This window comes from Oryza sativa, chromosome 3 (genome assembly GCF_034140825.1).
Source record: "Oryza sativa Japonica Group chromosome 3, ASM3414082v1".
In the NCBI taxonomy this organism is placed as follows: Eukaryota; Viridiplantae; Streptophyta; class Magnoliopsida; order Poales; family Poaceae; genus Oryza; species Oryza sativa.
In genome coordinates, this window is record NC_089037.1 from 3,724,194 (window position 1) to 3,748,348 (window position 24,155).

Consider the following 24,155-nt stretch of genomic DNA (forward strand, 5'->3'; position numbering starts at 1 on the left):
AGTCCGAAATTAGGAATCTGGCACATAGTATAGTTTCGCCACTGCCGCACGGAAGGTGGGCGAGGAAGACTGGAAGAGAGATGCCAGTTCGAGATGCGGATGCTCTTTCATTTTCGTGCCGTTTCCGGTGCGGTGCAGGTGCAAAAATGCTGCAACCACACGCGCGCAGTGGTGGTGCGGGTTTGGTAGAGGACGAAACCGCGGTCGTTGGCTTGGCCTTGGCTGGCTCGCCTCAGAGCCGCCACCAACTAACCAACCAAAAACTCCTCCCCAACCCAAAAACGCGACGAAATTCGCTGGCCCCCACGCTGCGATTTATGTGGACCGGCTGCGGCTTGGGTGCAGCAGCGAGCAGATAACGAGGCGAAGCGGAGCCAGATTTCCCTCTCCTCTCCTCTCCTCCTACGCGACGCCTCCTAGCCGCCACCGCTTCACCAAATCAAAAGCTCTCGCTGCTCCTCGAGAGGGAGTTGGTGGAGAGAGAAAGAGAGAGAGAGAGATGGCGTCGCCGTCGTCGTCGTCGTCGCTGTGCTCGACCTTCGCCTCGCCGCGCGCCGCCTCCCTCGGCCGCCGCCTCGCCTTCTCCTCGCCCAGGTAGTTACCCCCACCGTTCGCTTCCGAGATTGCGCCCCCTTCTTCGCTGGTATGCGCCGCGGCCGACCCGATCTTTGCGAGCTCTCGCGCTGTGCGTATTACGTCCACATGGTTAGGGGTGGTTGGGCTTCGGGGTACCTCCCGGATTGGACAAAACTCCATTCCTGAACGCCGGATAGCATGTCAGAGTCAAACCTTCTGGGACTGGATGGGTTCATGAGCTTTGAGCTGCCGGCGCAGGTTGAACGAGCTAGTATTGATGCTATTTCTCCCAACTGCTCTCAAGCTGCACCAGTTGACTTGAGGAGTTCATCAGGACGGCATTTCTTAGAACCTTTACTGTTGCTATGATGCTATCTGTTATTTGTGTTTTGTAAGTGATGTATGTATTGCCTAGTCATGATAAAACATGACAACAAAAGGTACAAATGCTGGTTAAACTTAAAATCACATGTTGAGGACTTCACTGCTTTCTTACCTTGGTTAAGTGCTGTGATCTTAAGGTTCTCATTCTGTTTTTCCCTTGATGCTTTGCAGGAAAGCATTCCGAGTGAGGGCATCATCCAGGGTTGACAAGTTCTCGAAGAATGACATCATCGTGTCCCCTTCCATTCTTTCTGCAAACTTTTCCAAGCTTGGCGAGCAGGTCTGTCAAGATTCTACCCTCCATCAAACCACCATGACATGGAAATATATGTAGGAGGATCATTTAGGCTACTATATATTGGAATAATAGATCGATATCATGAGACAAAGAATAGGTTGATAATATATTGTGTGAATAATATTACTAGGTAAAAGCTGTGGAGGTGGCAGGATGTGACTGGATTCATGTTGATGTCATGGATGGACGTTTTGTGCCAAATATCACAATCGGACCTTTGGTTGTTGATGCTCTGCGGCCAGTCACTGATCTTCCGTTGGATGTGCATCTGGTACTTCTTGAGAAGCCTTACTGAAATTTTAGGTATTTATGTGCTGTAATTTTTCTTTCACCCTTGCTAATTTGGCGTTTGTTATCTTATTTATTGCAGATGATTGTGGAACCTGAGCAACGAGTTCCAGATTTTATCAAGGCAGGTGCTGATATTGTTAGCGTTCACTGTGAGCAATCGTCAACCATCCATCTACACCGAACAGTCAATCAGGTAAAGATTGGCATCTTTTACTAGTTAATATTTGAGATAGCTCATCCTCGCTCTTTCAGTCATTCATGAATTAGCATACCACTGTAGAAGTGTGGATTCCTCTCCAAATTGAATCAGTATTTTGTTTTATGAGTTTTACTGGTATGTGACCGGGAGGAAACTGGACTTTCACTAGTCTCCTGTCAAAGGATCATACTGTAATATACTTGTATACTGTACTTTAGGACTACTTACCAAATTGTTTCTTGGATCCTTTATATACTAGATAATGGTTATCGTTTGCTCCTTGAGCTAACCATTTCCTTGACATGGTGATCGGGACTGCAATAAGTTGATTTCTTACCTGTCTAATTCTAGTTGAACTTGAGATATACTCCATATTCATTTTTGGCAGTAATTGCGTTTTTATTCTAAGGATAAAAATCTAAAAGTGACATAGTGGTCTCACATTTTTTCAGATCAAAAGTCTTGGAGCAAAGGCTGGAGTTGTTTTGAATCCTGCAACCCCTCTCACTGCGATAGATTATGTACTTGATGGTAAGACTATTCTCACTCCAATATTTATAGGGTGTTGACACGTGTGTAAATCTATTGATGGATTGATGTCCAAATTCTACTTGGTAGTCGTATGAATTTTGTTATTATTTTCAATGTATCAATCCTAATATTAGTTGTTAAGTGTGATGGGTTGATGTTGAAGGAGCACACATGACATGTTTAGATTATGTTTGTAATTTTGTGAATTAGACAAGTCACTCCTGTTATTTAGTTACCTATTGCAGTTTTTATAAGCATAGCCATAATGCAATTTTAGTTAAGAGTCAAAACTGTGCTATTTCTGGTGAAAATTTGATGAGTATTGACTGCATTCCAATCTTGACTTTCTTGACTATCCTGCCTGTAGTCACTTCGTTTCCTTGGATTAAGCATAATTATTAACAGCACTCACAGTAGAAATTTACATGTCTTTCTCATCGTACGACACTATTATTTCTTTAGTTCATCAATAGCCCAACAGGCATATACTCCGACAACTGACAAGCTACTACATTTGTCTGCGCAGTTGTTGATCTAGTATTGATTATGTCGGTGAATCCTGGGTTTGGTGGGCAGAGCTTTATTGAAAGCCAAGTGAAGAAGATTGCAGAGTTGAGAAGATTATGTGCAGAGAAGGTATATCCTCATTTCCTGCATGTATTCTCACTGAGCCAGTGCTCTAAGCGTGCATTTCATTCTTTTAATAGGGAGTAAACCCTTGGATTGAGGTTGATGGTGGAGTTGGTCCCAAAAACGCCTACAAGGTCACCTGATTTCTAGCTTTCTGTTACTGTTATTTTTTTCACTACTGAATACCAATAACAGTTTTGGACTAGAATTATGGTTCAGTTGGGTGTTAATTTATTGTTTCTTTGAATAACAGGTCATTGAAGCTGGGGCCAACGCCATTGTTGCTGGTTCAGCCGTTTTCGGGGCTCCAGACTATGCAGAAGGCATGGCTTCTTTTCAGTGACATACACATTCAATCATCAAACACTAAGTTCTTAAACATGAATTTCTGACATAGTTTACTAACAGATAGTAATATGCTTATGTTTTTCCTCTTGCAATTTTGCAGCTATCAAGGGAATCAAGACCAGCCAAAAACCTGTGGCTGTACCAGCATGAGGATCCTAAAGTAGTATGCTGTGTACGTTGTTTTTGTTTACCAGTACCGCGGTTTGTACAGATATGTGCCAAGCTGTACGTTATATTGGAGAAATTGAAGGAAGAAGAAAACGTGGAGGGCGACCGTTTTTCTCACTGTCCGCGAAGATATACTACATATTCTCAGTGTCATGTGATACTACCGTGCTCACGAAATTGTTCATAATAAATATCGTTCTTTAGCAAATCCTATAATGATTTACACTTCTAGCATTTGAAATTTATCCACAAATATATGCATTTTTAGAGTACTACTTTTTGCCCCAGTAACAAACATATGCTCCGCACTGGAGTATTGGGTAATGTGACAGTTGAAAATATAGTACTACCAAAATGGTCAGGGGGCAAAAAAAAAAAATCAACACTTGCGAATTTTTTTTTCATAGAAAAGCATGTATTTTGCTTTGGCTATCATCATGAATTAATTGATTGTCATGAACACGAACAGTAAACAACCAGCCCAATTTACATGCTTTAGAAGGGCATTCATATTCTGCATTCGGCAAGTGAAAAATGAATCAATCAATCGCAAAGCGAAAAGGCTGACCTATACAACAGGAGATCAGGAAAACCGGTTAAACGATCAAGATGGACTCTGCCTGCTGTGCTGCTGGCTTCAGTCCACTGCACGTCGCCATAATAACTTGGCTCGGTGAGGTTACAACTTGACTTGACGCTCACCTTACACTGATTGCATCCTTGGTTCGGCTGCAAAATCTTGAATTGGCCAGGCATTCGTGTGGGTTAGCATAAAAGTAATCCTCTTCTTTTGGCTTATTTTCAAGTTTCTGCCGACAGGACGGTTGAACTACACGATTTCTATGAGTTTCCTGGACAGAAGATGCAAAATTGTTCCAAGAGATTGTCTTATTGTTGTACAGATCTATAAATCCAACCAATTTCTGTCGGTCTAGTAGCACACTTCTCCTGAAACCCAGGAACCTGAAATATTGAAATGCCAATAAAAAACTAATGACCACAACATATATCTGATTGCACGCCAACTTTTGGCTACATGATCAAATCATACTGAACTGAACAAGAAGCTTGATTTTCATAAAGAGGAAATCTGGCTGTGTCCATACCTCCGGTGACCTTCAACAAGTTTTGCCATGTTACCATCATAAGTAGGAATGAAAATATCACTGGCTGTGGATACAATGAAGTCAAGTGCAGCCATCTGAGAAGAATGGTTCTGGAATTGTCGTAGAGCTTCCAAGTCTAGCAGCGTCTCCTTTCTTACCTGAAAGATATTCAACACTGTTTATATAGCGAAGTGAGTGAACATTTAGGCAATGAAGTGGTATCCCAAAACATGTGAAACAGTGTTGGCAGACAGATAGGGAAAAAAACACATGCATTGAAATTTATGAAAACTGTACTACAATTATTACCAGTTACCATAACACATGGAAAAGGCAAAAAAAATTGGCAGCATTTTGACTACAATATTGCACTTACAAGTTTTGGAAATGCAGCTTGTAATGGTTCTAATCTTTTTTCTCCCCCATAAATTTCACCGGCAGCAATGTATATGAGAGTGTCCTTCTGAAATCCCAGAGCTTTCAGAATAAAAGATGTCTCCTCAGGTGTAAGTGGGCATAGCCCTTGCAATCTCTTAGCTTGTGAATCAATTTCCTTTTCTCTCCACCATGGATAAGCATATCTGTTTGAGAGAAAAAGTTGGCCTCAGTTGCTTGTGGCTTGTTGTACTTTTCTTACACAGAAAACATTGAGACACTTATCTTAGAGACATAGACGTGCAATTGTGTGTCCATACTCAGCACTCAAGAATAAGATAGCAATTGACTAATTTGACAATATTAAGAATAAATGAGTATTTTTCCTTTTTCATTTCATTGAAATGAATCCACCATAAAAAGGAGAGAAAAACTAGGTATGAAAATGACGATTTAATAGACTCAGAGTGATGTTTTATAAACTCAAATAATCACCAAAAAGGTAATACGAGAATGTTACATAGAATTGTAGAAGACTGTTACACATAGTATCTATGACATGAACAATCATTTCTAGACGAGTTAAGGGGGTATAGATAACATCATTAAACTATTACCCCTTTCATTTTAAATAGATGTTGTTTTGAATTGTGTGTAGTCAATGACATTAGTAGGTACATAGGCGAAGGAAAAAAGGTCCAAATCGTCATAGCTCTAATATTTTTAGTGAATATATGACTAGAAAAAGTAATGGTCAAAGGTGCATATTCGAACCATGCAAATGTCCTATAAACGACATAAGAAAAAATACAAAACCATGGAGAGTGAGAGAGTGTGTGTTTTGGTTGAATAGGGGGATGGTGTTTGCCTCCTACTACAACAAACGACATAAGAAAAAACGGAGGGAGCAATGGAGTGTGGTATTTCCTCTTATATGCAAGGAACTACTTGGGTCAATATCTGAAAGGCTACATTTTGGTATTTATTAATATATATATAAGAGCACAAGATGGCTTTTGACCTCATTCTTTTGAGCTCTTCAGCTTCTTCTTGAGAAAGACCATGATTGCAACCAGAAAAGGCCAGCATGTCCATCTCATAGCGTAAATGCAAGGCTGCAAATGATCCCTTGGCCTGAAGTTTCTGCACCAGTTTATTCCCCAAGGCCTCAATTTGAGGGGTGAACTTCAGTGCATGAAAATTAACACGGCACCTAAGTAGTTGAAGCTGTGTACTGATACCATTGTTTGCTAACCGAGCATCCGTCTTGTTAAAATGGATGACGCTATATTTGCTGAATAATGGTAAGATCTGCATAGATAAGATACCATGAAGAGTATATAATATATAGTAAGCATGTGTCAAGCAAGATATATGTACAAACCTGATGCAAGTAATATTTTTCATCAGACCAGCTCACAGGTGGCATATTAAGTATATTGTTTGAATCCTCTGGACCAAACCTCTTCGGAAGCTGTTTAACAATGTGCACTTCATCTCTTAATGTGTCAATGAAATGTTTAACATCAAATATATCTTCAAAATTGCTGCAAAGTATTGCAAAAATATCGCACATTTCAGATATTAACATGGTAGGTCCGGTACATAACCTATCCTACAAAATGAAAAATACCTTTGATCAGCCCAGAATGACCTCTTGTCTAGTTCTGGGACAACCATTGTAAGGTTTAGCAAGCGAGCAACCGCCACCATGTCACATATCTGGAATATATGGTTTCAAAATAACAGAAGTATAAAAAAGTGAGAGACAATATAATACTGAGCAGCAAAACTAACTCAAGTAAAAAAAAAAACAACTGACCTCTGAACGCATCTGATTCAAACCCCCATTGCAAGATACCTTCAGATAACCATTACTCTTATAGACTCCTAAAAACAAAAAAATCAAGTTAAAACTGATATGCCCAAGTGATGATTAATGCTGCTTCTTAAGTAAACATTCAAAAAAATGAGGATGTCAATCAGCTAGTGCATCCATTTATGTTCTGCCGTGACTTCTAGAGTGAAAACCATTTTTCTCATCAATCGCAACTGTACTTGAAGCAGCCGCTTCTACAACTTCACTAACTTACTATCGATTTGGGAAAGGGCAATAACAAGTTCATCCACATTTGAATCCAATACACTTTCATTTGTACAATTCTACTCATCCCTACAGAATGCCACCAAATCCATACACATCAAAATTCAAAACTGAACAAAACTTAAATCAAACTCCGCGAAGAAATAACTAAACAAATAAACAAATAAATAAGACACGGAGGAGATCACGCACTTCGAGGCGGAAGCGCGGTGGGCGGAGGCGAGGGCTCCGCGTCGCCGGCGAGGCCGAACAAGGCGAGGAGGCGTCCGACGGCCACGAGCTGCCCGACGAAGGCCCACAGCAGCACGGCGCTGCACCCCGCCAGGAGCCAAACCCTAGGCCTCGACCTCGCCATCGCTCCCCCACCCTACATCCACCGCCCCCTCCTCCTCCTCCTCCTCCTGATCCCCGCCACCGGCATTGGCAGCCGCGGCAGCAGCAGCTCCTCCTCCGCCTCCTGGTTCGAGAAGGTTCCAGAAGATTCGGGAGAGGCCTAGCTGCGATTTTTTTTTTCTTTTTCCGTTTGGCGTAGATGGGCTAGTGCCGTTGTGGGGAGGGAGGATTGGGGGGGGGGGGGGGGGGGGGGGGGGGGGGGGGTGGGGGGCGAGAGCGTGTGTGCGCGCCGCCGCCGTTTGTGTGTTGGCTTTGGTTTTTGGTAAAGGATCTGCTTGTCTAGTTGTCTTTCGTACGAGCGGCGGCGATTAGTCCAGTGGTGGTCAGGAGGAATCCACACATGAGACATTCCAGACATCTTTAGGGTCCAGCATGTTTATTTGTTTAGTGGAGTTGAATAAAAGGTCATATTTGGCATTGCCACTTGGAGTATTAAATCTATGGACTCTTTGAAACACAGTATTGTCAAAACAAAATAGAAGAAATAATACATGATTGAAATGCCCTGGCAATTTAAATTCTATGGATTGTGAACATGTAGAAAAACTACATAAATGATTGTTTCGATGGAGAAGGAAAAACACAAGAATTATAAGAGATATAAACAAAGGAAAGGAATTGTGTTTTCAAATAAGTTGAACCTCATGTCAAAATTTTTATGTTTTGAGCCAATCTTAAAGAATTTCATAAGATATTTGGATGCCTATTTTTTTTGACTCAAAGGATCGCAAAGGAAAGTTTTCCACTGAATTGAGTTCCTTCAAATTTTCTTCAAAAAACTTTGTCCCAAAGGAGTACTGTTTAAGTGAATAGTACTATAAGGTAATGTAGTAGCATGGTGAGAAGTGTAAGGATTTATGAGCCGAGACAGCGGGCAACAATAGCTAATGAAACACATCTAAGAGCGAATGAAAATGGAGCACACTCGGTTTGTTGCACTATAATTACGTCGCAACTAACTACTAAAGGAAACAACACAGTCGCTGTCGAGCACAACAGGAAGCCTAGCTGCAGCAAATGCAGTCGAGCGCCTGTGAAAAAAGAACATTATAGAGTATTTACTTAACCGCTGTGATTGCTATTGGAGAACAAGGAAAAGGAGACTCAGGCATGAGAAAAGAAACTGATAGATGCGTTAGACGTTAGTTCTTTAGACTTTGGTAAAGAAAGTGTAAGGGGTTTACAAGATTTAAAGAGTACTGATTAGATCTAGATTTGGTAGCCTCAAATATAAATATTTTTTTCTTATTTGATTTGAGATAATCATACTGTCAAACTTTCCAAATTCCGAGCAATTTAATATTTGAAATTAGCTAGATTTGTGTTACGAAGACTATATCGTTGGATTTATATTATGACATTACAACTTTATTGCCAATTTTTAATATGACACTTAAAAAACAATGATCCAAGGGTAAGTTTTATGGTGGAGGTGGATGTCACATCCAATTTAGACCATGTTATCTTCTCATTAATTAAGAGGTAACACATACTTCCTCCGGTTTCATTTTAATTGACGTTTTGGACAATAACACGGTCTACAAAATATATGTTTGACCTTATTTTTCTATTATAATATATATAATAAATAAATGCATGTTTACTTTTATTATAGTGTTTTGAAAAACCAATCTATATATGTTGTTCTAATTTCTTTAAACTAAGTATTTTTAAAGTTATTGATGGTCAAAGTTATAAAAGTGTGACCATAAGCTTATCTAAAACGTCAATTAAAATGAAACCGGATGGAGTACAATATATCACATTTAATACACAAACTCTAATATTAGTCCATTAATTAAGAGGTAACACATACAATATATCACATTTAATACACAAACTCTAATATTAGTCCACTCTCACATCATCTTGCACTTTTCTTGGAGATTGTGTAGAGGTTGCCCCTTGCATGAGGGGTGGCTCATTCTCTCTCTCTCCTAACTACTCTCCTCCATCTCATCATCTAATCATATGTGGCAAATTTAGGGGTAATATGTACGGGCTTAGGGCAACAGCAATGTATGTGGTCCAAGCAATCTATATGGGTGGGCCTTTTGGTTGATCCTTTTGTTCTCTCCACATGTACTCTAAGGTGAAAGATTTCTGCTGTGCTTGATTCTTGTACCATGTATGGGCTTTCTCCATAATCATGTCTTCAAAGTACTCACTAGTACATGTATTTCTGACTTGAGCATAAGCCCCACAGAACTTTGCAATATCCCTCTTGACATTATCCCAGTGTGTCTTCATTTGCTTGACTGTCCTTGTATGTGCATTTCTAGGCATATTGCTGTTGAACTCATCAGCTACATCCTTCCAGTAATACTCTGACTTCTTATCATTTCCATCTACAGAATCAACTGAGTTGTTCAACCAAGCGCTAACAAACCGCAAGTTTTCTTCTTCCTTCCAATTGGTGCGTGGCGCTCTCCTCACTCCCTCTTCGCTGCTATCACTCAACTCTTCGATGTTAAGTGGCTGCTTCTCTTGCTGTCTTGTAGTTGTAGGGCAAGGAATGGATGACTCCGACCCATGGGAAGAAGTGTTGGCAGCAACTTCAACTGAGGTGACTTTGATGTGGTGCAAAGAGTACTCTGTTGCTTGCAGCTCCAAACACTTGATTTGGTGAGTTAGCTTGTATCCAATTTCCTTGACGTTGAGTAGCTTGAAAGCTTGGAGGAGAATAACCATATGGTGGGTAGTTGCCTGGGGCACCAAATGGGTAGAAATTATGTAAGAAATTTGGGTTGAAGCTTTGGGAAAACTGAGATGGGAGAAAACGGTTGGGGAATTGTTGGGGAGGAGAGTTGTAGTGCCTAGAATTTTCTAGGCTTGGAGATTCTTGATTTAGGAGATTTTTGAAACTTCTGTTGGATGAATCCATGATGAAATGAGGAGGTGTACTATGAAGCTCTGTCTATTTTGTTTTTATAGGCAACATGGAGCTCAAGCTGTCGAGCAAGTTTTGTAGCCAACATAGAGCTCAAGGCAACGGTAACTTCAACGTCCAACCTTCAACCAGCATATATCTGCTGCAGGGTCATGGATCAACTGCTTTTGTTTTTATATTCATTTCCAAACAGTGAACTCAAAAAGTAATATATTGTATTCTCTTGTGGGCAAACCCATAGCCATATGGACTACTTTAGCCATTAATGCTTTAAAGGCCACATCTACATTGTATAGAGGCAGCCCATATAGGTGTTTTTATTGTATAATGCCCGCTTTTGATTGATATTGTGGATGCCCTTTCTTATAGTACTTGCCCTAGCCCCTAAGTTGTGTCTTAGATTTTAAAAAACATGGAAGAAAAAGGAGTTGAAGTGGTATATTCACTAATAGAAAAACTCAAATGCCACTAGGCTCCTCATTTCGGCGACTAAACTTTGGGTGTGTTTAGTTCACGCTAAAATTGGAAGTTTGGTTGAAATTGGAACGATGTGACGGAAAAGTTGGAAGTTTGTGTGTGTAGAAAAGTTTTAATATGATGGAAAAGTTAGAAGTTTGAAGAAATAAGAATGTGTAAAACTTTGCAGTTTTGGTTTATAAAGTTTCAGCATGAAATTCTGAATGTGTGATGCTAACCGCCTAACTTAACCATTTGTGTGGAATTTTTCAGCGATTGTTCAGCACTTCATCAGCTCCGACAGTTCAAAGCTCTGAACCGATGGAGCGCAGCCAGACTCCGCGATGACGCCGCCGTCGCCGTCGATCTCGCCAGGTGATCTCGTATCCTTCGCCGGCAAGTGCTCGACGAAGCGCAAGCTCCGCCTCCTCCACGGCGCCCTCCTCCGCCGCCGCCACCTCCTCCCGACCGCCGACGCCGTCGCGGCACTCGCCAAGCTCCTCCGCTTCGCCGCCGTCTCCCCCGCCGGCGACCTCCGCCATGCCGCCGCGTTGCTCTCCCTCCACCTCCCGTTCCTCTCCTCGGCCTCCTCCCACCTCGCCTTCTTCTACAACACCCTCATGCGCGGCCTCGCCGCGTCCTCCTCGCCCGCCGCCGCCATCGAGCTCTTCTCCGCGATGCGCCGCGCGGGCGCCGCCCCCGACGCCTTCACCTTCACGTTCGCCCTCAAGTCTTGCTCGCGATGCGTGTCTCAGCGGCGGTTGCCTTCCGACCTCCACGCCCAGGCGATCAAACACGGCTGCCTTGGCGCGGGCAGCTCTCACGTGCATGTCCACAACGCGCTGCTCCATGGCTACTCGTCTCGGGCTGCTGTTGGGGACGCACGCAGGGTGTTCGACGAAATGCCTGCTCGGGATGTGATCTCCTTCTCAGGGCTGCTGACTCTTCACCTCAAGGCCAACGATTTGGATGCCGCACGCGTGGTGTTTGATCAGATGCCTCACCGGGATGTTGTTTCTTGGACTGCCATGATATCCGCGTATGCCAGGGCACGACGTCCGCAGGAGGCCTTGGCATTGTTTGATGCAATGCCGGTGCAGCCAGATGAAGTGACCATGCTGAGCGTTGTGTCAGCATGCACTGCACTCGGGGACCTTGCAACTGGGGAGCGTGTGTGTCAGTATGTTGATTCCAATGGCTTCGGGTGGATGGTGTCACTCCGTAATGCACTCATGGACATGTATGCCAAGTGTGGGAGCCTCACTGAAGCACGTAATTTGTTTGATGGCATGACCGTGAGGAGCTTGGCATCTTGGAATACATTTATCTCGGCATATGCATCGCATGGTGATGTGGAGAGCACAGTTGCTTTGTTTCATCGGATGCTGGCTGATGGCAAATCTGTGAAGCCTGATGGGACGACACTGCTTGCAGTTCTCACCGCATATGCACACAAGGGCTTTGTTGAGGAGGGGCGTGCCATGTTCAATGCAATCTTGAGTGGCAACTATGGTAAAGTGGACCTCACCATTGAGCACTATGGATGCATGGTGGATTTGCTTGGTCGGGCTGGGCAACTTGAGGAAGCATACAAAATGATAGAACAAATGCCAATTCCAAGCAATAGTGTGGTCTGGGGTGCTTTGCTTGGTGCATGCCGGACACATGGGGATATCAACATGGCAGAGCGGGCGGTCCAGAAGCTAAGGAGCCTGAACCCGGAGGAGGGTGGGTACTACATTTTGCTCAGCGACATGTACGCTGCTTCTGGACGAACAACAGAGGCCATGGAGATCAGACGGATCATGAATCAGGCCGGGGCCCGAAAAACTGCAGGCCAGAGCAGCTGGAGCACACCCTGTCTGCCTCAGCCGTAATTTTTCCTAGGCTGCATTTCACCTGCTTTTGCCCTTTGGATCACTAGCATAATCAGGTATTGTCTCTTACTGCAGGCCCCCTGTTTGATGAACTGTGAAAGTGTGAATCCTGAATCTGAACTGTACAGGTGCTGTATGCTAATGTGCTATACTTGCTATCCTACAAAAGTGGGCCAGAAACGCAACAATCATTGTGGAGGGAATTGTTTTTTGAACAAATTTTGGAGGGGAAAGATTTCATCATGGCTCTTTAAGAATTCAGCTCCCCATGTATGCTATCAACTTATCCTTTCAAAGTTCATATGGCAAATTTGAGTCAGTGGGTATTTATTTGCAGTTGAGTTATTGGGACAGTGGCCTGAGCATGTAGTAGCAGTCTATGTGACAGTTCTCTCCACAATTGCCAATTCCTTGGGTCGACAGTACTTAGTACTACTTAGCGTCTTGGTTATGTCAACATATTATGGTTTGGAAAAAGGGGTTTTCTTTGGCACTGTAGGCATTTCATCATATTTTTCATGTTTACTTGATTCTCCGAAATATTCTTACCTGAATTCCTTGCGGTAGATTTTCAGCTTAATTTGGTAACATGTCAATTATGCAATCTCTTAGATTCAAACTTGTCAGTCTGTCACCTCTGGAGACAGCATAGCAGTCATTTCATGTTACATAGGACTACAACACCACATGGGGCTGATGTCTTATTATCTGTCAAAATCCATTATAATGAATTTCATTAAATTACAGTTGTCATTATTTGAGTTTTATTACCATTTTCTGCATAAAATCATCCAGGGAACCTTTACACCTTTTCTGAACATAGGAAAACTTGCACTTGTACTATGGAATGCAAAGCTTTGAAAAACTGTTACATGTAAACCTTTTTCTGTTCTATGGGGATTGTACTGACGTTTTGTAGCATTGTGATATCCACTTAAAACCAGTATAATATTTAGCAATGTGCACGGTTGTAAATCTTCTTTGAATGGATTTTTCTATTCAAGTTCATTCTTTGGAATTAACTGGTCTTACTGTTCAAGTGAATTTGCTACTCACCATTGTTCTCACTCTGTCACTGATGTAGTAAAACATGTTGTTCGATTACCAAGGCCTACACTTAGAATGGACAAAATAAAACCGCTTGCTCATATGAGTATATATACCAGTCCTCTCTGTTCTTTGTAAAATCTGAGTGTTAATTGGGACTCCATATTGCATATTATCAATTGATCACTATATTGAGTATATTCTTGTTGAGCTGCTTTTGTGTCTTGGCAGACTCTTCATACGTTGCATGATAATGTGCACAAGGGCGCTTATATTGGCATATTGATAGGAGCTCTGGTACAGGATCAGCATGTTGAAGCTGAACCAGACGGCTCGGTCCAGAGAATCAGTTGTTGATGAAGCTGTGCCCACGGCCACGGCTCAAAACAGGTATGAGAAGTTCAGCTTCAGCACAGTATGCTAACTTACCTCCTGCCTGGACAGTAATCAATACATGAATAAATATGCACAATTAACGAGAGAGAAGAAAAGGTTTGAATCATGTCGAGAGTGAAGAAGTATTGTTCCATAGCAGATTCTGACTCGATATCTTCTGTGAAACTTGAATTAACTTGCATGCTCTCCAAGAAACTGATGCATCACAGTAACACACAGCCACCAATTCACATGTTTCCAGTTCATTTTTCATCAAATACACACTATTACTATCCTATCTACAGAAAGGCATCTCTATCTCTAACAATTTGCTGCTGCTATCTTGGCAGGAACCCGTACTGCGAGACCGGAACCTCGAACGCCATCATCTTCTCCCCTCGAGCAAACCCGTTGCGGTCGTAGGACGAGATCTCGGTGATGTCCAGCTCCTTGCACGCCCTGATGAGCTCCTCCCCGACCCTCCCAGCTGCCTCCTGTCACAACAAGCCAGCCAGCTCAAGATATCAATACAAATGAGCAGTTTATGTCTAATTACTAGGTGAAATTCTTGGAGGCGTCGTTTAGAAGTCCTATTCCTTTAGGGTGTTGTGTGCTTATTTTGTTTTAAGTAGTAGGATCAGACGTAGACGCGTGGTGTGGTTGTATATTTTCTTTTTCCTGTCTATAGTCTCCCAGGACTGTAGGCTTGTATTTTATTCCTTCAATAGAAACATCGCACTATCTTGTGCGGGTTGTTTCAAAGAAATTCGTGGAGGAACGGAGTGGGCGGCGTACCACGGCGCCGCAGGGCGGGTCGCCGCAGATGGCCTTCTGCAGCGTGCTGCCGTAGAAGAGGATCTTCCTGTTGTGGTCGTCGACGAGCATGGCGTAGAGCTGCCTGTTGGAGCAGAACACGGACAGCCTCGGCTTCGTCGCCGTGCCATTGAACTGCAGCGCCGGCGGCAAGAACCGGTACATGTTAGCAGAAGGGCAATTGGTTTGTGCTGCATGGTGAGCCAGATCGGAACGAGCCGTACCTTCTTCTGCAGCCTGCGGTTCCTGACCTTGGGGTTCTCCTTCCTCGCGCCGTGCCTCGCCGTGGCCTCGATCCTCGGGTACGAGCGCCGGCGCCCGACTCCGCCGGCGCCGCCTGCAGAAGCCGGAGTGAAGAACTGCACGCCAGGCGAGCTGGGAGGGCGGCAGCACGCCGGGCGCGGCGAGAATGGCAGCCCGGGGGCCGCGCGGAGCGATGCCATGGCACGCCCACGGGTGGAGACCTTGGCTAGCTGCTTGGGGTGGGCAGGCAATCCGTCGAGCAGGTGCGGCGCGGAATCCCGGTGGGAGCTGCTACAGTGCCCGAGATTAGGATTTAGGAATGGGATTTGTCCTCACTTCTGGGGCCCCACCTGTCACCTGACAGGTAATACAAGGCTTAAGCAAGGGTGTAATCGCAAAATTCCCCCTCGAGTTTATTCTTTCCGTATCCATTTTGTGCTCTCATCTCACCATCTAAACCTCGATTAATTTCAAACCCCCGTCAAAAACTACTCACGTAGTACAACTACAAGCCAACCCGCTGCAAAGCTTTGCCCACCATTTCCACACCCGCCCAAAGCTGAGCAACGCACGCGCGCGCGCATGGAGGGGCAGTGGGGGCGGTGGCGGCTCGCCGCAGCAGCAGCCGCCTCCTCCTCGGGGGACCAGATCGCGGCGGCGTGGGCGGTGGTGCGGGCGCGGGCGGTGGCGCCGGTGCTGCAGTTCGCGGTGTGGGCGTGCATGGCGATGTCGGTGATGCTGGTGCTAGAGGTGGCCTACATGAGCCTCGTCAGCCTCGTCGCCGTCAAGCTGCTGCGGCGGGTGCCGGAGCGGAGGTACAAGTGGGAGCCCATTACCACTGGGAGCGGCGGCGTCGGCGGCGGCGATGGCGAAGACGAGGAGGCGGCGACGGGCGGGCGGGAGGCGGCGGCGTTCCCGATGGTGCTCGTGCAGATCCCCATGTACAATGAGAAGGAGGTGAGGCGTTGGAACTCTCCCTTTTCCCCCCTTCCACTGCTGAATTTCGTGATCGATCAGTGTACGATCCGCTTCGGAATCGGAAGCGTGCATCCAAATCTCCCAGCGATGGTTGGACAGGCTTGCTTAATGCTCTAGCGCTTTTTCACTTTCACATGTGACATTTTGCGAGGCATTGCTTCAGCTCTCGTTCTTGTTAATCCGCAATGCATTGCTTCGCAGCTCTCGCTGTTGTTAATCTCTTCTAATTGTGTGGCGCATTTGCGCTGATATTTTAGTCTGTTGATTTAGAATTTGTTCTTCCGAGCCTCTGAATCAGCCGCTGGAATAATGGCTCGTGGGACCCTGTCTGTGCTCAGATCAATAGGACTTAGTTACATGTGGGGTTTTGTTTTATCAATATAGCGACATAGCGTGCCCGCTAGATGCTACCGGATGAGGGCCCACATTGCGGGCCTTGCAAAGCAAACCAGGTTGCAGAACTGTTTTGTAGTTCAGCAATATCCAGGAGCTAACTAATCCAGGAAATTATTGTTAAGGGCAATTTACAATCGCCATCTAATGGGTTTAGCATTCTGTCTATTTGGTGGAGATGTTAACTAAGACTGCGCGTTGAATGTTAGTTGTTTTTGTCTGACAAGCATCCAAGTAATGTTTCAAAGAATTTGCTAATTGGTTTCCAGCATGTGAAAATGTGATGCATCTGCCATTCTTGTGCAGGTGTACAAGCTCTCTATTGGAGCTGCATGTGCTCTCACGTGGCCTCCGGACCGTATTATAATCCAAGTCTTGGATGATTCCACTGATCCGGCCATTAAGGTAAGTTAAACTTCTGCATACATGCTTAGTTTTCTCCTTTACTCGAGCCAAGTATTTTCAGAAGTCATGCATGGCAAATTGGCGGTGCAAAGGGCTTAGATGAAGAGACGGTCCATGCAATGTTCATGTCAAACAAGTAGCTAGTTCCTCATAGTTCTTGTTGCTTCCTTTTATGGTTTACGTTGTTCAGTTGTGGAGTGCAGAAGGATGATGGCTCATAATCCTGTGGATTAACCAAGTACACCCCACATATTTCTGTGAGTTGACCACGCAGAATAGAACGGTTGATGATCTTAGTGTGACCTGTATTTTGCCTATCTTAGATATATAGTACATGCCCAAAATTATTTTCCCTAGATACTCAATTGCTGGTCTACTCATGATTGCTAGACATGTAACACAACACAGAGTAGTTGACATAGCTACCACTTGTAGACCTTTATTTAACCATAATATCCTAAACTGAGGTCATTGACAGGATAACCACAGGATCATACCACTTGCAAATTAATAACAATACAAATGCGTGATGAAGTTAAACATGCTAAAATACTGGGTTCACAAAGCTTGTGCTTACTATTATTTATTTGCAATGATATAGTTTGATAATTCAGCTTGACAATAAAAATTGCAGCTGTAAGCTGATCCCATCATGTGAAGTACTGGATAATCTATGTTCAACATTGCACATGTTAATTACTGCAGTTATTTCCTATGCGGTAACCAAGGAGGTTCTTTCTCTTTTTATAAAATAAAAGAATTCGTCGTTCTGCTTAATAGTTGCAGCTGTGCGTTGATTGCATTATGTGAATCAAAGTAGTTCAACATGACATCATGAAGTTTTACTTCATGCGCTATAAGGTTACTTTCAGGTAGATGAAGATTGATCAAGTGTACTTATGTACTTTCACTGCTTAGAAATCCACAATCCATCATTATTTTCTATTTAGAGTTAGAGCTTAAAATAGGATTTTTGTTTCTTTACTTAGATTTTGGTCAAATGCAGGATCTAGTGGAGCTTGAGTGCAAGGATTGGGCGAGAAAAGAAATTAACATAAAGTATGAAATCAGAGATAACAGGAAGGGATACAAAGCAGGAGCCTTGAAGAAGGGCATGGAACATATCTATACCCAACAGTGCGATTTTGTTGCCATTTTCGATGCAGATTTCCAACCTGAATCTGATTTCCTTCTAAAAACAATACCATTTCTTGTGCATAACCCAAAGATTGGTCTGGTTCAGACACGTTGGGAGTTTGGTAAGCAAGTATTTTCATTGTTTCATTCCAACCTTGTGAGGGTAGTCAAATTAAATAGGGGTGCTTCAGTTGTTGGTCTGATAGTCCGATTTATGTTTCTGTTGAATTGGTCACTCAACTGTTATATGTACTGTTTGTCTACTAAACTCTCAGATCATGTTCATCAAGTAGACTGAACTATGAAGAGCTTATAGCACTAAATGAAAATGAAAGGAAGTTTATTGGAAAAAAGGGCACATCCAATGTTGCACCGTTTTAAGTTATTAAAAGTAAATTTGGTCGGGTCCCAGAAAACCCATAATTTGGATATAGATGTTAACGCTCTGACACAATTTGTTCAAGTTTTCAATGGGTAATGTGGTGTCATTTGGTTATTTTAAGTGAGATTTTTTGTTCATTCTGATTACAGGCTGTTCTGCCCTGGCCTTTGCTGGGCAATTTTGCAGTGAACTATGATGTTTGCCTTATGACAAGGATACAAAAGATGTCACTGGACTATCATTTCAAAGTAGAGCAGGAATCAGGCTCATCTATGCACTCATTCTTTGGGTTCAACGGTAAGATCCAATATCAGAACTACTTACATGAACTTTTCATGCCTGGTCCTAACATCGCTGATCTGCCTACAGGTACTGCTGGTGTGTGGCGGGTATCAGCTATTAACGAAGCAGGAGGTTGGAAGGATCGCACAACTGTGGAAGACATGGACTTGGCTGTACGGGCAAGCCTCAAGGGATGGCAATTCCTGTATGTTGGTGATATAAGGGTATGTCTTTGTGAGGATTGTATATGTTGATCCTTTGATAAGCATATATGAATATTTTACCCTGTTTTAATAATGAATCTTGATCAGGTTAAGAGTGAACTCCCAAGTACCTTCAAAGCCTACCGACATCAGCAGCATAGATGGACTTGTGGTGCTGCCAACCTCTTCAGAAAAATGGCAACGGAAATTGCCAAAAACAAGGCAAGCCTTCTTCAATGACAGAATGGAACATGTTACGGGATTGTCATGCAATAATTTCTTTACCCGGTTATATGTGATTCAGGGCGTATCTGTATGGAAAAAACTTCATCTACTCTACAGCTTTTTCTTCGTAAGGAGGGTCGTCGCTCCCATCCTGACCTTCCTGTTCTACTGTGTTGTGATTCCGCTGTCTGTCATGGTCCCTGAAGTCAGCATTCCTGTCTGGGGGATGGTCTACATTCCCACTGCCATTACCATCATGAACGCCATCAGAAATCCTGGGTAAGAATGAATTCTCCCTGCAGAGAACGTCTATCAATCTGCCCATCAATTTTCCAAGATTACAGATTTTATCTAATATATACCAGGTCCATCCATCTGATGCCTTTTTGGATTCTATTCGAGAATGTCATGGCCATGCACCGGATGCGTGCAGCTCTAACCGGCTTGCTCGAGACCATGAATGTCAATCAGTGGGTGGTTACTGAAAAGGTTGGTGATCATGTGAAGGACAAGCTTGAAGTCCCTCTTCTTGAACCATTGAAGCCAACAGACTGCGTCGAGAGGTAAAAAAAAAATTACTTACGATCATATACCAGTTACCCTCTGATATCAGAGCAGTGAAAAACTGAAAATCCATGCCTGAAATTACATGTCTGTCTGATTTTTCACCCTTGCAGGATTTACATTCCTGAGCTTATGGTCGCGTTCTACCTCCTGGTATGCGCGTCTTACGATTTGGTGCTCGGGGCCAAGCACTACTACCTGTACATCTACCTCCAGGCATTTGCTTTCATTGCTCTGGGATTCGGTTTCGCTGGGACATCTACCCCCTGTTCATAGCACAGCAATACATCATCTTCACTTCCAAACGATCCATTCTTCCCCAATTCATGATTGCATCCTGTAACTACAAGCAATTCTTTTGTAAATGAAAAACAGGACAAGCTCTCACCACAAAAATCTCACCTGTAAACATTCCAGTTTTTACCATTGTTGTATGCATTTTCTACAGCCCCTGCAGTGCAGGTGAGCTTGATGTGTAGATCTGAGGTATGGGCCTGGACCAGAGCCCATCAGGCCTAATCACAGGTCATGTGAACTTGTGAAGCTCGTATCTATGCATAATGCAAAGAACCCATCACCCATCTATGGCTAGTTTCTTTACACATCGCTGTCTTCCAACTGAACAGAAGCAAACTAAGCTGGAAGACCAGGCAAGAACTCCCAAACCTTTTGCTTTCATGCCAGAGAGAAAAAATCTAACTCCAGTTGTTGGTCTATATACGCTTGGATTGGATTTCTCTATTCTTTTTCTTTTCTTTTCTTTTTGCGGTTTCGATTTCTATACTTTGTTAGTTAGATCGCAGCTGTCTACTTGTTACAATCGCCACTTGTTCTTGCGATGCTAACTTTTCTGCAGAGGCTTTCGTCTTTCCACAGATGCCTGTGATGTAAGTGACCCTCTCGTTCTTTTCCTTAGCCATTCTTTTCTCTTGTGTCTTGTCCCACGAGAGCACAAGAAAATGGGAGAAAAAGGCCGACCAGTTGGGGCCTGGACGTGACCTTCCTTTGTCACGGCTTGTGAGGTACAGTGCCACTGACAAGTAGCTCAATCTAAAAGTCATCTTTTATTTTGTTGCACGTATCATCGATACGAAACACTCATTCATCCTCTGTTTCTTACACGTGTATTGGGCCTGTGTGAAATTTTGCCAGTTAGGATAATCTTTTGTATTAAGGCACCTCCAATCGATCTTGGAAGTTTGCTACTTCCAAAAATCTCGGCTTTGGTACCAAAAGTTCCCCGTCAACGCTTGACACGTAGGAATCAAAATATGAGACAATCCCACGTATGCTAACTGACCGACCAAACTAAGTTTATCTCTTTTTTGTCCCAAAATAATGTATACATATACGTCTCTATACGCACTCACATGCTTACCCCCACCTATACCTATATGAACACATCGAGAGAGACTAGACCGTCACCTAGTTATTAACCACTGAAAAAAAATAGATGTGAAATACGAGCAACCATCATCTCGTGCTTCGATGAGCAATTTCCATCACAAGAAACCTAATTGATTAAGATACGTTTAGTTCGAACCAAGAGCCTGTTTATGATTGATAACATTTTCAACCATAACATTATTTGGTAAAATTAATAATTATGTAGTCACGTTTAGTTTATTACCAAATTTTGGCAATATGTATATAATTTTGGCAATATTATAAGCCAATCATATCAAAATTTTGCCAATGTTGCCAATTTCCAACATCAAGTTTTTGATACTTTCTCTTTGGTGCATTTTTTTATGGAGGAACTTTGACGCAATTTATGAAGAGCATATATATATGAGTAGGTTAACATCTACCTTCTTAGGCGCACACGCTTCACAGTATTAACAAAAGATATATGGTTGATTTTACATGTAAGATTCACTAATAAGACAAATAAATATGTAGCCGTTGCAATACTGTCTAACAGAAAGAGAAAGGGACATATTTTTCATGAAATATATGTACTGGGATTATAGAAATTTCACAGGAATACAACAGGTTCATATAATCAGTGAAACAGAATAATGGCTTACTTTCAATAGAAACACAACTTTTAACTTTGAAAATTCCGCTTTCACCTGACAGCTTTCAGTTAAAATTAAAAAGATAGGCACCTAAAGTCTATTTATCCTGAAAATGAGGTGCGGGCATGACTATATATGACGCGCTAGCCATTGTTAACATGCATGGCATAGGTAACCGTGGGCATGGCTAATAATGTAAGTGTGATAAGGTGCAATGGTAAGTATGAAACCAAAGGTGCACTAATTCCATCATGTAAACGTATGCAATCTAATTTCCAAAGGAAAAACATTACGACCAAAATTTTCTAGCCAATGACCAACATGAACTACTAATGAAATTAACTGACCTTCCTTCCAAGCAGCAGCATTTTTTAAGTTTGAACACAGGAATTGACAAAGCGAAAACTAGCACCTGGGTTGCCAACAGAATAAAAACTTTTCACCCATCACATCGAATATTTGGACACATACATAAAGTATTAAATATGAAAAAAAAACCAATTACACAGTTTGCGGGTAAAATGCGAGACGAATCTTTTAAGCCTAATTACGCCATGATTTGATAATGTGATGCTTCAGTAAACATTTGCTAATGACGGATTAATTAGGCTTAATAAATTCATCTCGCAATTTTCTGGTGGAATATATAATTTGTTTTGTTATTGGACTACGTTTAATACTTTAAATGTGTGTTTGTAAATCCGATGTGATAACAAACCTAAAAATTTTTCCCAACTAAACAAGGCCTATGTTAAGTATAGCTATTCTCAAAAGGTATTTCGAAATGGGCACAGCAAGAGGGAACTATCAAAATGCACTTTACAAGTTAACCAAACAAGCGTATACAACAAAAACAACGCACACGAGCGGTTCACACAAGAGCACGTATAGCGGCACAAAGATAAATCCAGGAAGACTAAGCCTAACTCAGCAGAGTCAGATTGTACTACACCACTCAATTTAAGTAAACTTCGGTCAATTTTCTGTTCTTAATTTTTGCTACTAAACAGAAAAACAATAAAAGGGTAGGGTGCTTATTGGAGGGTTTAATATTTCGTTTTCAGCATTCTGTATCGGGGGGTGCCGAGATACGGAAATTTCAATCCAAAAGTATTTGAATTTTCTAACCAAATTTGGTTGAATTTAAACAAAATATTGCCAAATTCACCAAAAATGAAAAAGTTTAAAAATTCCAGCCCAAATAATATCATATGGGGGTTCCTACAGAGCCGAAATTTTAAACCCTGGTTTACTGTACGATAGCCCTGATCTCATAACGGAGATACTCCCTCGTTCTATATTATAAGTCTGTGTTCGGCAGCCTGTGTTCCCAACACATATCCCTCGTGTTCCGCGCGCATGCTTTTCAGACTGCTAAACGGTGTGTTTTTTTTTAAAAAAAAAGTTTCTATACGAAAGCTGTTTTAAAACATCATATTAATCTATTTTTCAAAAAAAAAACTAATACTTAATTAATCACGTGCTAATGAACTGCTATGTTTTACAGGCGCAAGAGATTTATCCCAACTCTTAGGAATGTCTTATCTAAAAAGACATTCCTAAGTTGTTTTAGGTTTGTCTTACCTAAAAAGATTTATAACATGTGAGTACATAACGGAGGGAGTAAATTTGCTTTTGATCTTTTTTTCCCCTTAAAGGATTATAAATATTAGCCCATTATTTCCTGTAATTAGTCATACCTTGGGTTTAAATGATAAAGTTAGGATAAATAAAGCCTGACCTGAAAATATTAGCCCATTATTTCCAGTAATTAGTCATACCTTGGGTTTAAATGATAAAGTTAGGATAAATAAAGCCTGACCTGGAGATTAACAGAAAGCTGAGTTGGAGCAGACTGTCACCCACTCTGGCATCCACAGGAGATGTTTGGCAGCTTGTTGTACAGTTGAAGTGGAAAATAGTACGCTATAACTGGAATATGTTCGGTAGCCACGAAAATTAGCTTATTACTAAACTGAACAGTTAGCATGAAAAGACATACTAGACTTTCGTTAGCTAAAAAGTGCAATCATCCCAGGATGGAGCTACATATATAGACATCAGGATAACAAGTCTCCACGGTCCATGCATCCCAACATGCATGTTTGTCTGAAGTATACTTCAGTATTGAACTTAACATCGAACATTTAGGATGTATTAATAGCTCCAGTAGCAGGTAAACTTTCACCTGAAACAAAGAATCTCTGTCTGATACTAATAATTAGCCTAACTAGGATTAATGAGAACTCAGTATAGTCAGTGCAACAATAACAATCAAGTTGCAAATATTGACAACCACATCACGATCAAATTGTCCTTCCCCTGAAGGCACAAATCAAAGCCTGAATACACGCAAAGAATGAAAAGAAACCAGCTGAGATAATGCCACTGCAAGCTGAAAGACATTACCAACAGTCCAACACTGTCATTTTCTTTGTCTGCCAGCCTGAGGAGAGGGAGC

General features: G+C 42.4%; 6 protein-coding genes across 9 annotated transcripts; 3 read left to right on the plus strand and 3 right to left on the minus strand.

Annotated features, from left to right (window-relative positions):
• Positions 1–346: 346 nt before the first annotated feature.
• On the plus strand, positions 347–3,776 carry LOC4331761 (ribulose-phosphate 3-epimerase, chloroplastic-like). Its single transcript, NM_001402053.1, has 9 exons — positions 347–594; positions 1,132–1,240; positions 1,389–1,529; positions 1,629–1,742; positions 2,201–2,279; positions 2,806–2,915; positions 2,987–3,043; positions 3,163–3,232; positions 3,358–3,776. Exons 1-9 carry the CDS (start codon positions 500–502, stop codon positions 3,405–3,407), a joined length of 825 nt encoding a protein of 274 aa, NP_001388982.1. The 5' UTR covers positions 347–499; the 3' UTR covers positions 3,408–3,776.
• LOC4331760 (rhamnogalacturonan I rhamnosyltransferase 1) lies at positions 3,511–7,574 on the minus strand. Its single transcript, XM_015775250.3, has 8 exons — positions 7,203–7,574; positions 6,729–6,796; positions 6,540–6,628; positions 6,291–6,453; positions 5,928–6,217; positions 4,908–5,112; positions 4,532–4,689; positions 3,511–4,388 (listed from the first exon to the last, which is right to left on the minus strand). The coding sequence occupies exons 1-8, from the start codon at positions 7,363–7,365 to the stop codon at positions 4,124–4,126; spliced, it is 1,401 nt and encodes a 466-aa protein (XP_015630736.1). The 5' UTR covers positions 7,366–7,574; the 3' UTR covers positions 3,511–4,123.
• Positions 7,575–9,440: 1,866 nt separating this feature from the next.
• LOC107280268 (glutathione S-transferase T3-like) lies at positions 9,441–10,287 on the minus strand. The gene is made up of 2 exons (XM_026023987.2): positions 10,008–10,287; positions 9,441–9,946 (listed from the first exon to the last, which is right to left on the minus strand). Exons 1-2 carry the CDS (start codon positions 10,285–10,287, stop codon positions 9,441–9,443), a joined length of 786 nt encoding a protein of 261 aa, XP_025879772.1.
• Positions 10,288–11,023: 736 nt separating this feature from the next.
• On the plus strand, positions 11,024–15,548 carry LOC9270492 (pentatricopeptide repeat-containing protein At5g56310). 3 transcript variants are annotated; one of them, NR_184433.1, is made up of 4 exons: positions 11,049–12,682; positions 12,755–12,896; positions 13,905–14,063; positions 14,399–15,548. NR_184433.1 is itself a non-coding variant. In XM_015775249.3 (3 exons), exon 1 carries the CDS (start codon positions 11,094–11,096, stop codon positions 12,624–12,626), a length of 1,533 nt encoding a protein of 510 aa, XP_015630735.1. In that variant the 5' UTR covers positions 11,024–11,093; the 3' UTR covers positions 12,627–12,682; positions 13,905–14,063; positions 14,399–14,815. The 3 variants fall into 3 exon arrangements, 2 of the variants coding, with proteins under 2 accessions (XP_015630735.1, NP_001404160.1); XM_015775249.3 differs by lacking the exon at positions 12,755–12,896 and having other exon boundaries at positions 11,024–12,682; positions 14,399–14,815; NM_001417231.1 differs by lacking the exons at positions 13,905–14,063; positions 14,399–15,548 and having other exon boundaries at positions 11,049–12,961.
• LOC4331763 (uncharacterized) lies at positions 14,223–15,402 on the minus strand. Its single transcript, XM_015775253.3, has 3 exons — positions 15,086–15,402; positions 14,844–14,996; positions 14,223–14,542 (listed from the first exon to the last, which is right to left on the minus strand). The coding sequence occupies exons 1-3, from the start codon at positions 15,302–15,304 to the stop codon at positions 14,387–14,389; spliced, it is 528 nt and encodes a 175-aa protein (XP_015630739.1). The 5' UTR covers positions 15,305–15,402; the 3' UTR covers positions 14,223–14,386.
• Positions 15,549–15,638: 90 nt separating the features above from the next.
• Positions 15,639–20,275, plus strand: LOC4331764 (probable glucomannan 4-beta-mannosyltransferase 4). 2 transcript variants are annotated; one of them, NM_001417230.1, is made up of 9 exons: positions 15,639–16,061; positions 16,782–16,880; positions 17,887–18,139; positions 18,586–18,696; positions 18,769–18,905; positions 18,993–19,106; positions 19,189–19,388; positions 19,475–19,672; positions 19,787–20,150. In NM_001417230.1, exons 1-9 carry the CDS (start codon positions 15,687–15,689, stop codon positions 19,947–19,949), a joined length of 1,650 nt encoding a protein of 549 aa, NP_001404159.1. In that variant the 5' UTR covers positions 15,639–15,686; the 3' UTR covers positions 19,950–20,150. The 2 variants fall into 2 exon arrangements, with proteins under 2 accessions (NP_001404159.1, XP_025880099.1); XM_026024314.2 differs by lacking the exons at positions 15,639–16,061; positions 16,782–16,880 and having other exon boundaries at positions 17,997–18,139; positions 18,549–18,696; positions 19,787–20,275.
• The last annotated feature ends 3,880 nt before the right edge of the window (positions 20,276–24,155 follow it).

Excerpts from the sequence above, each read along its gene's own strand:
- LOC4331761 (NM_001402053.1), top strand. The coding sequence starts at position 500 with ATGGCGTCGCCGTCGTCGTCGTCGTCGCTGTGCTCGACCTTCGCCTCG. Across the intron at positions 595-1,131 it reads CTCGCCTTCTCCTCGCCCAG|GAAAGCATTCCGAGTGAGGG; the intron begins GTAGTTACCCCC and ends GATGCTTTGCAG. Across the intron at positions 1,530-1,628 it reads TTCCGTTGGATGTGCATCTG|ATGATTGTGGAACCTGAGCA; the intron begins GTACTTCTTGAG and ends TATTTATTGCAG.
- LOC4331760 (XM_015775250.3), bottom strand. The coding sequence starts at position 7,365 with ATGGCGAGGTCGAGGCCTAGGGTTTGGCTCCTGGCGGGGTGCAGCGCC. Across the intron at positions 5,113-5,927 it reads GAAGAGCTCAAAAGAATGAG|ATATGCTTATCCATGGTGGA; the intron begins GTCAAAAGCCAT and ends TCTCTCAAACAG. Across the intron at positions 4,690-4,907 it reads AAGCTGCATTTCCAAAACTT|GTAAGAAAGGAGACGCTGCT; the intron begins GTAAGTGCAATA and ends AATATCTTTCAG.
- LOC107280268 (XM_026023987.2), bottom strand. The coding sequence starts at position 10,287 with ATGGATTCATCCAACAGAAGTTTCAAAAATCTCCTAAATCAAGAATCT. Across the intron at positions 9,947-10,007 it reads AAATCAAGTGTTTGGAGCTG|CTTCTTCCCATGGGTCGGAG; the intron begins CAAGCAACAGAG and ends TTGCTGCCAACA.
- LOC9270492 (XM_015775249.3), top strand. The coding sequence starts at position 11,094 with ATGACGCCGCCGTCGCCGTCGATCTCGCCAGGTGATCTCGTATCCTTC.
- LOC4331763 (XM_015775253.3), bottom strand. The coding sequence starts at position 15,304 with ATGGCATCGCTCCGCGCGGCCCCCGGGCTGCCATTCTCGCCGCGCCCG. Across the intron at positions 14,997-15,085 it reads ACCGCAGGCTGCAGAAGAAG|TTCAATGGCACGGCGACGAA; the intron begins GTACGGCTCGTT and ends CCGGCGCTGCAG. Across the intron at positions 14,543-14,843 it reads ACCCGCCCTGCGGCGCCGTG|GAGGCAGCTGGGAGGGTCGG; the intron begins GTACGCCGCCCA and ends TTGTTGTGACAG.
- LOC4331764 (NM_001417230.1), top strand. The coding sequence starts at position 15,687 with ATGGAGGGGCAGTGGGGGCGGTGGCGGCTCGCCGCAGCAGCAGCCGCC. Across the intron at positions 19,107-19,188 it reads CGGAAATTGCCAAAAACAAG|GGCGTATCTGTATGGAAAAA; the intron begins GCAAGCCTTCTT and ends TATGTGATTCAG. Across the intron at positions 19,389-19,474 it reads AACGCCATCAGAAATCCTGG|GTCCATCCATCTGATGCCTT; the intron begins GTAAGAATGAAT and ends AATATATACCAG.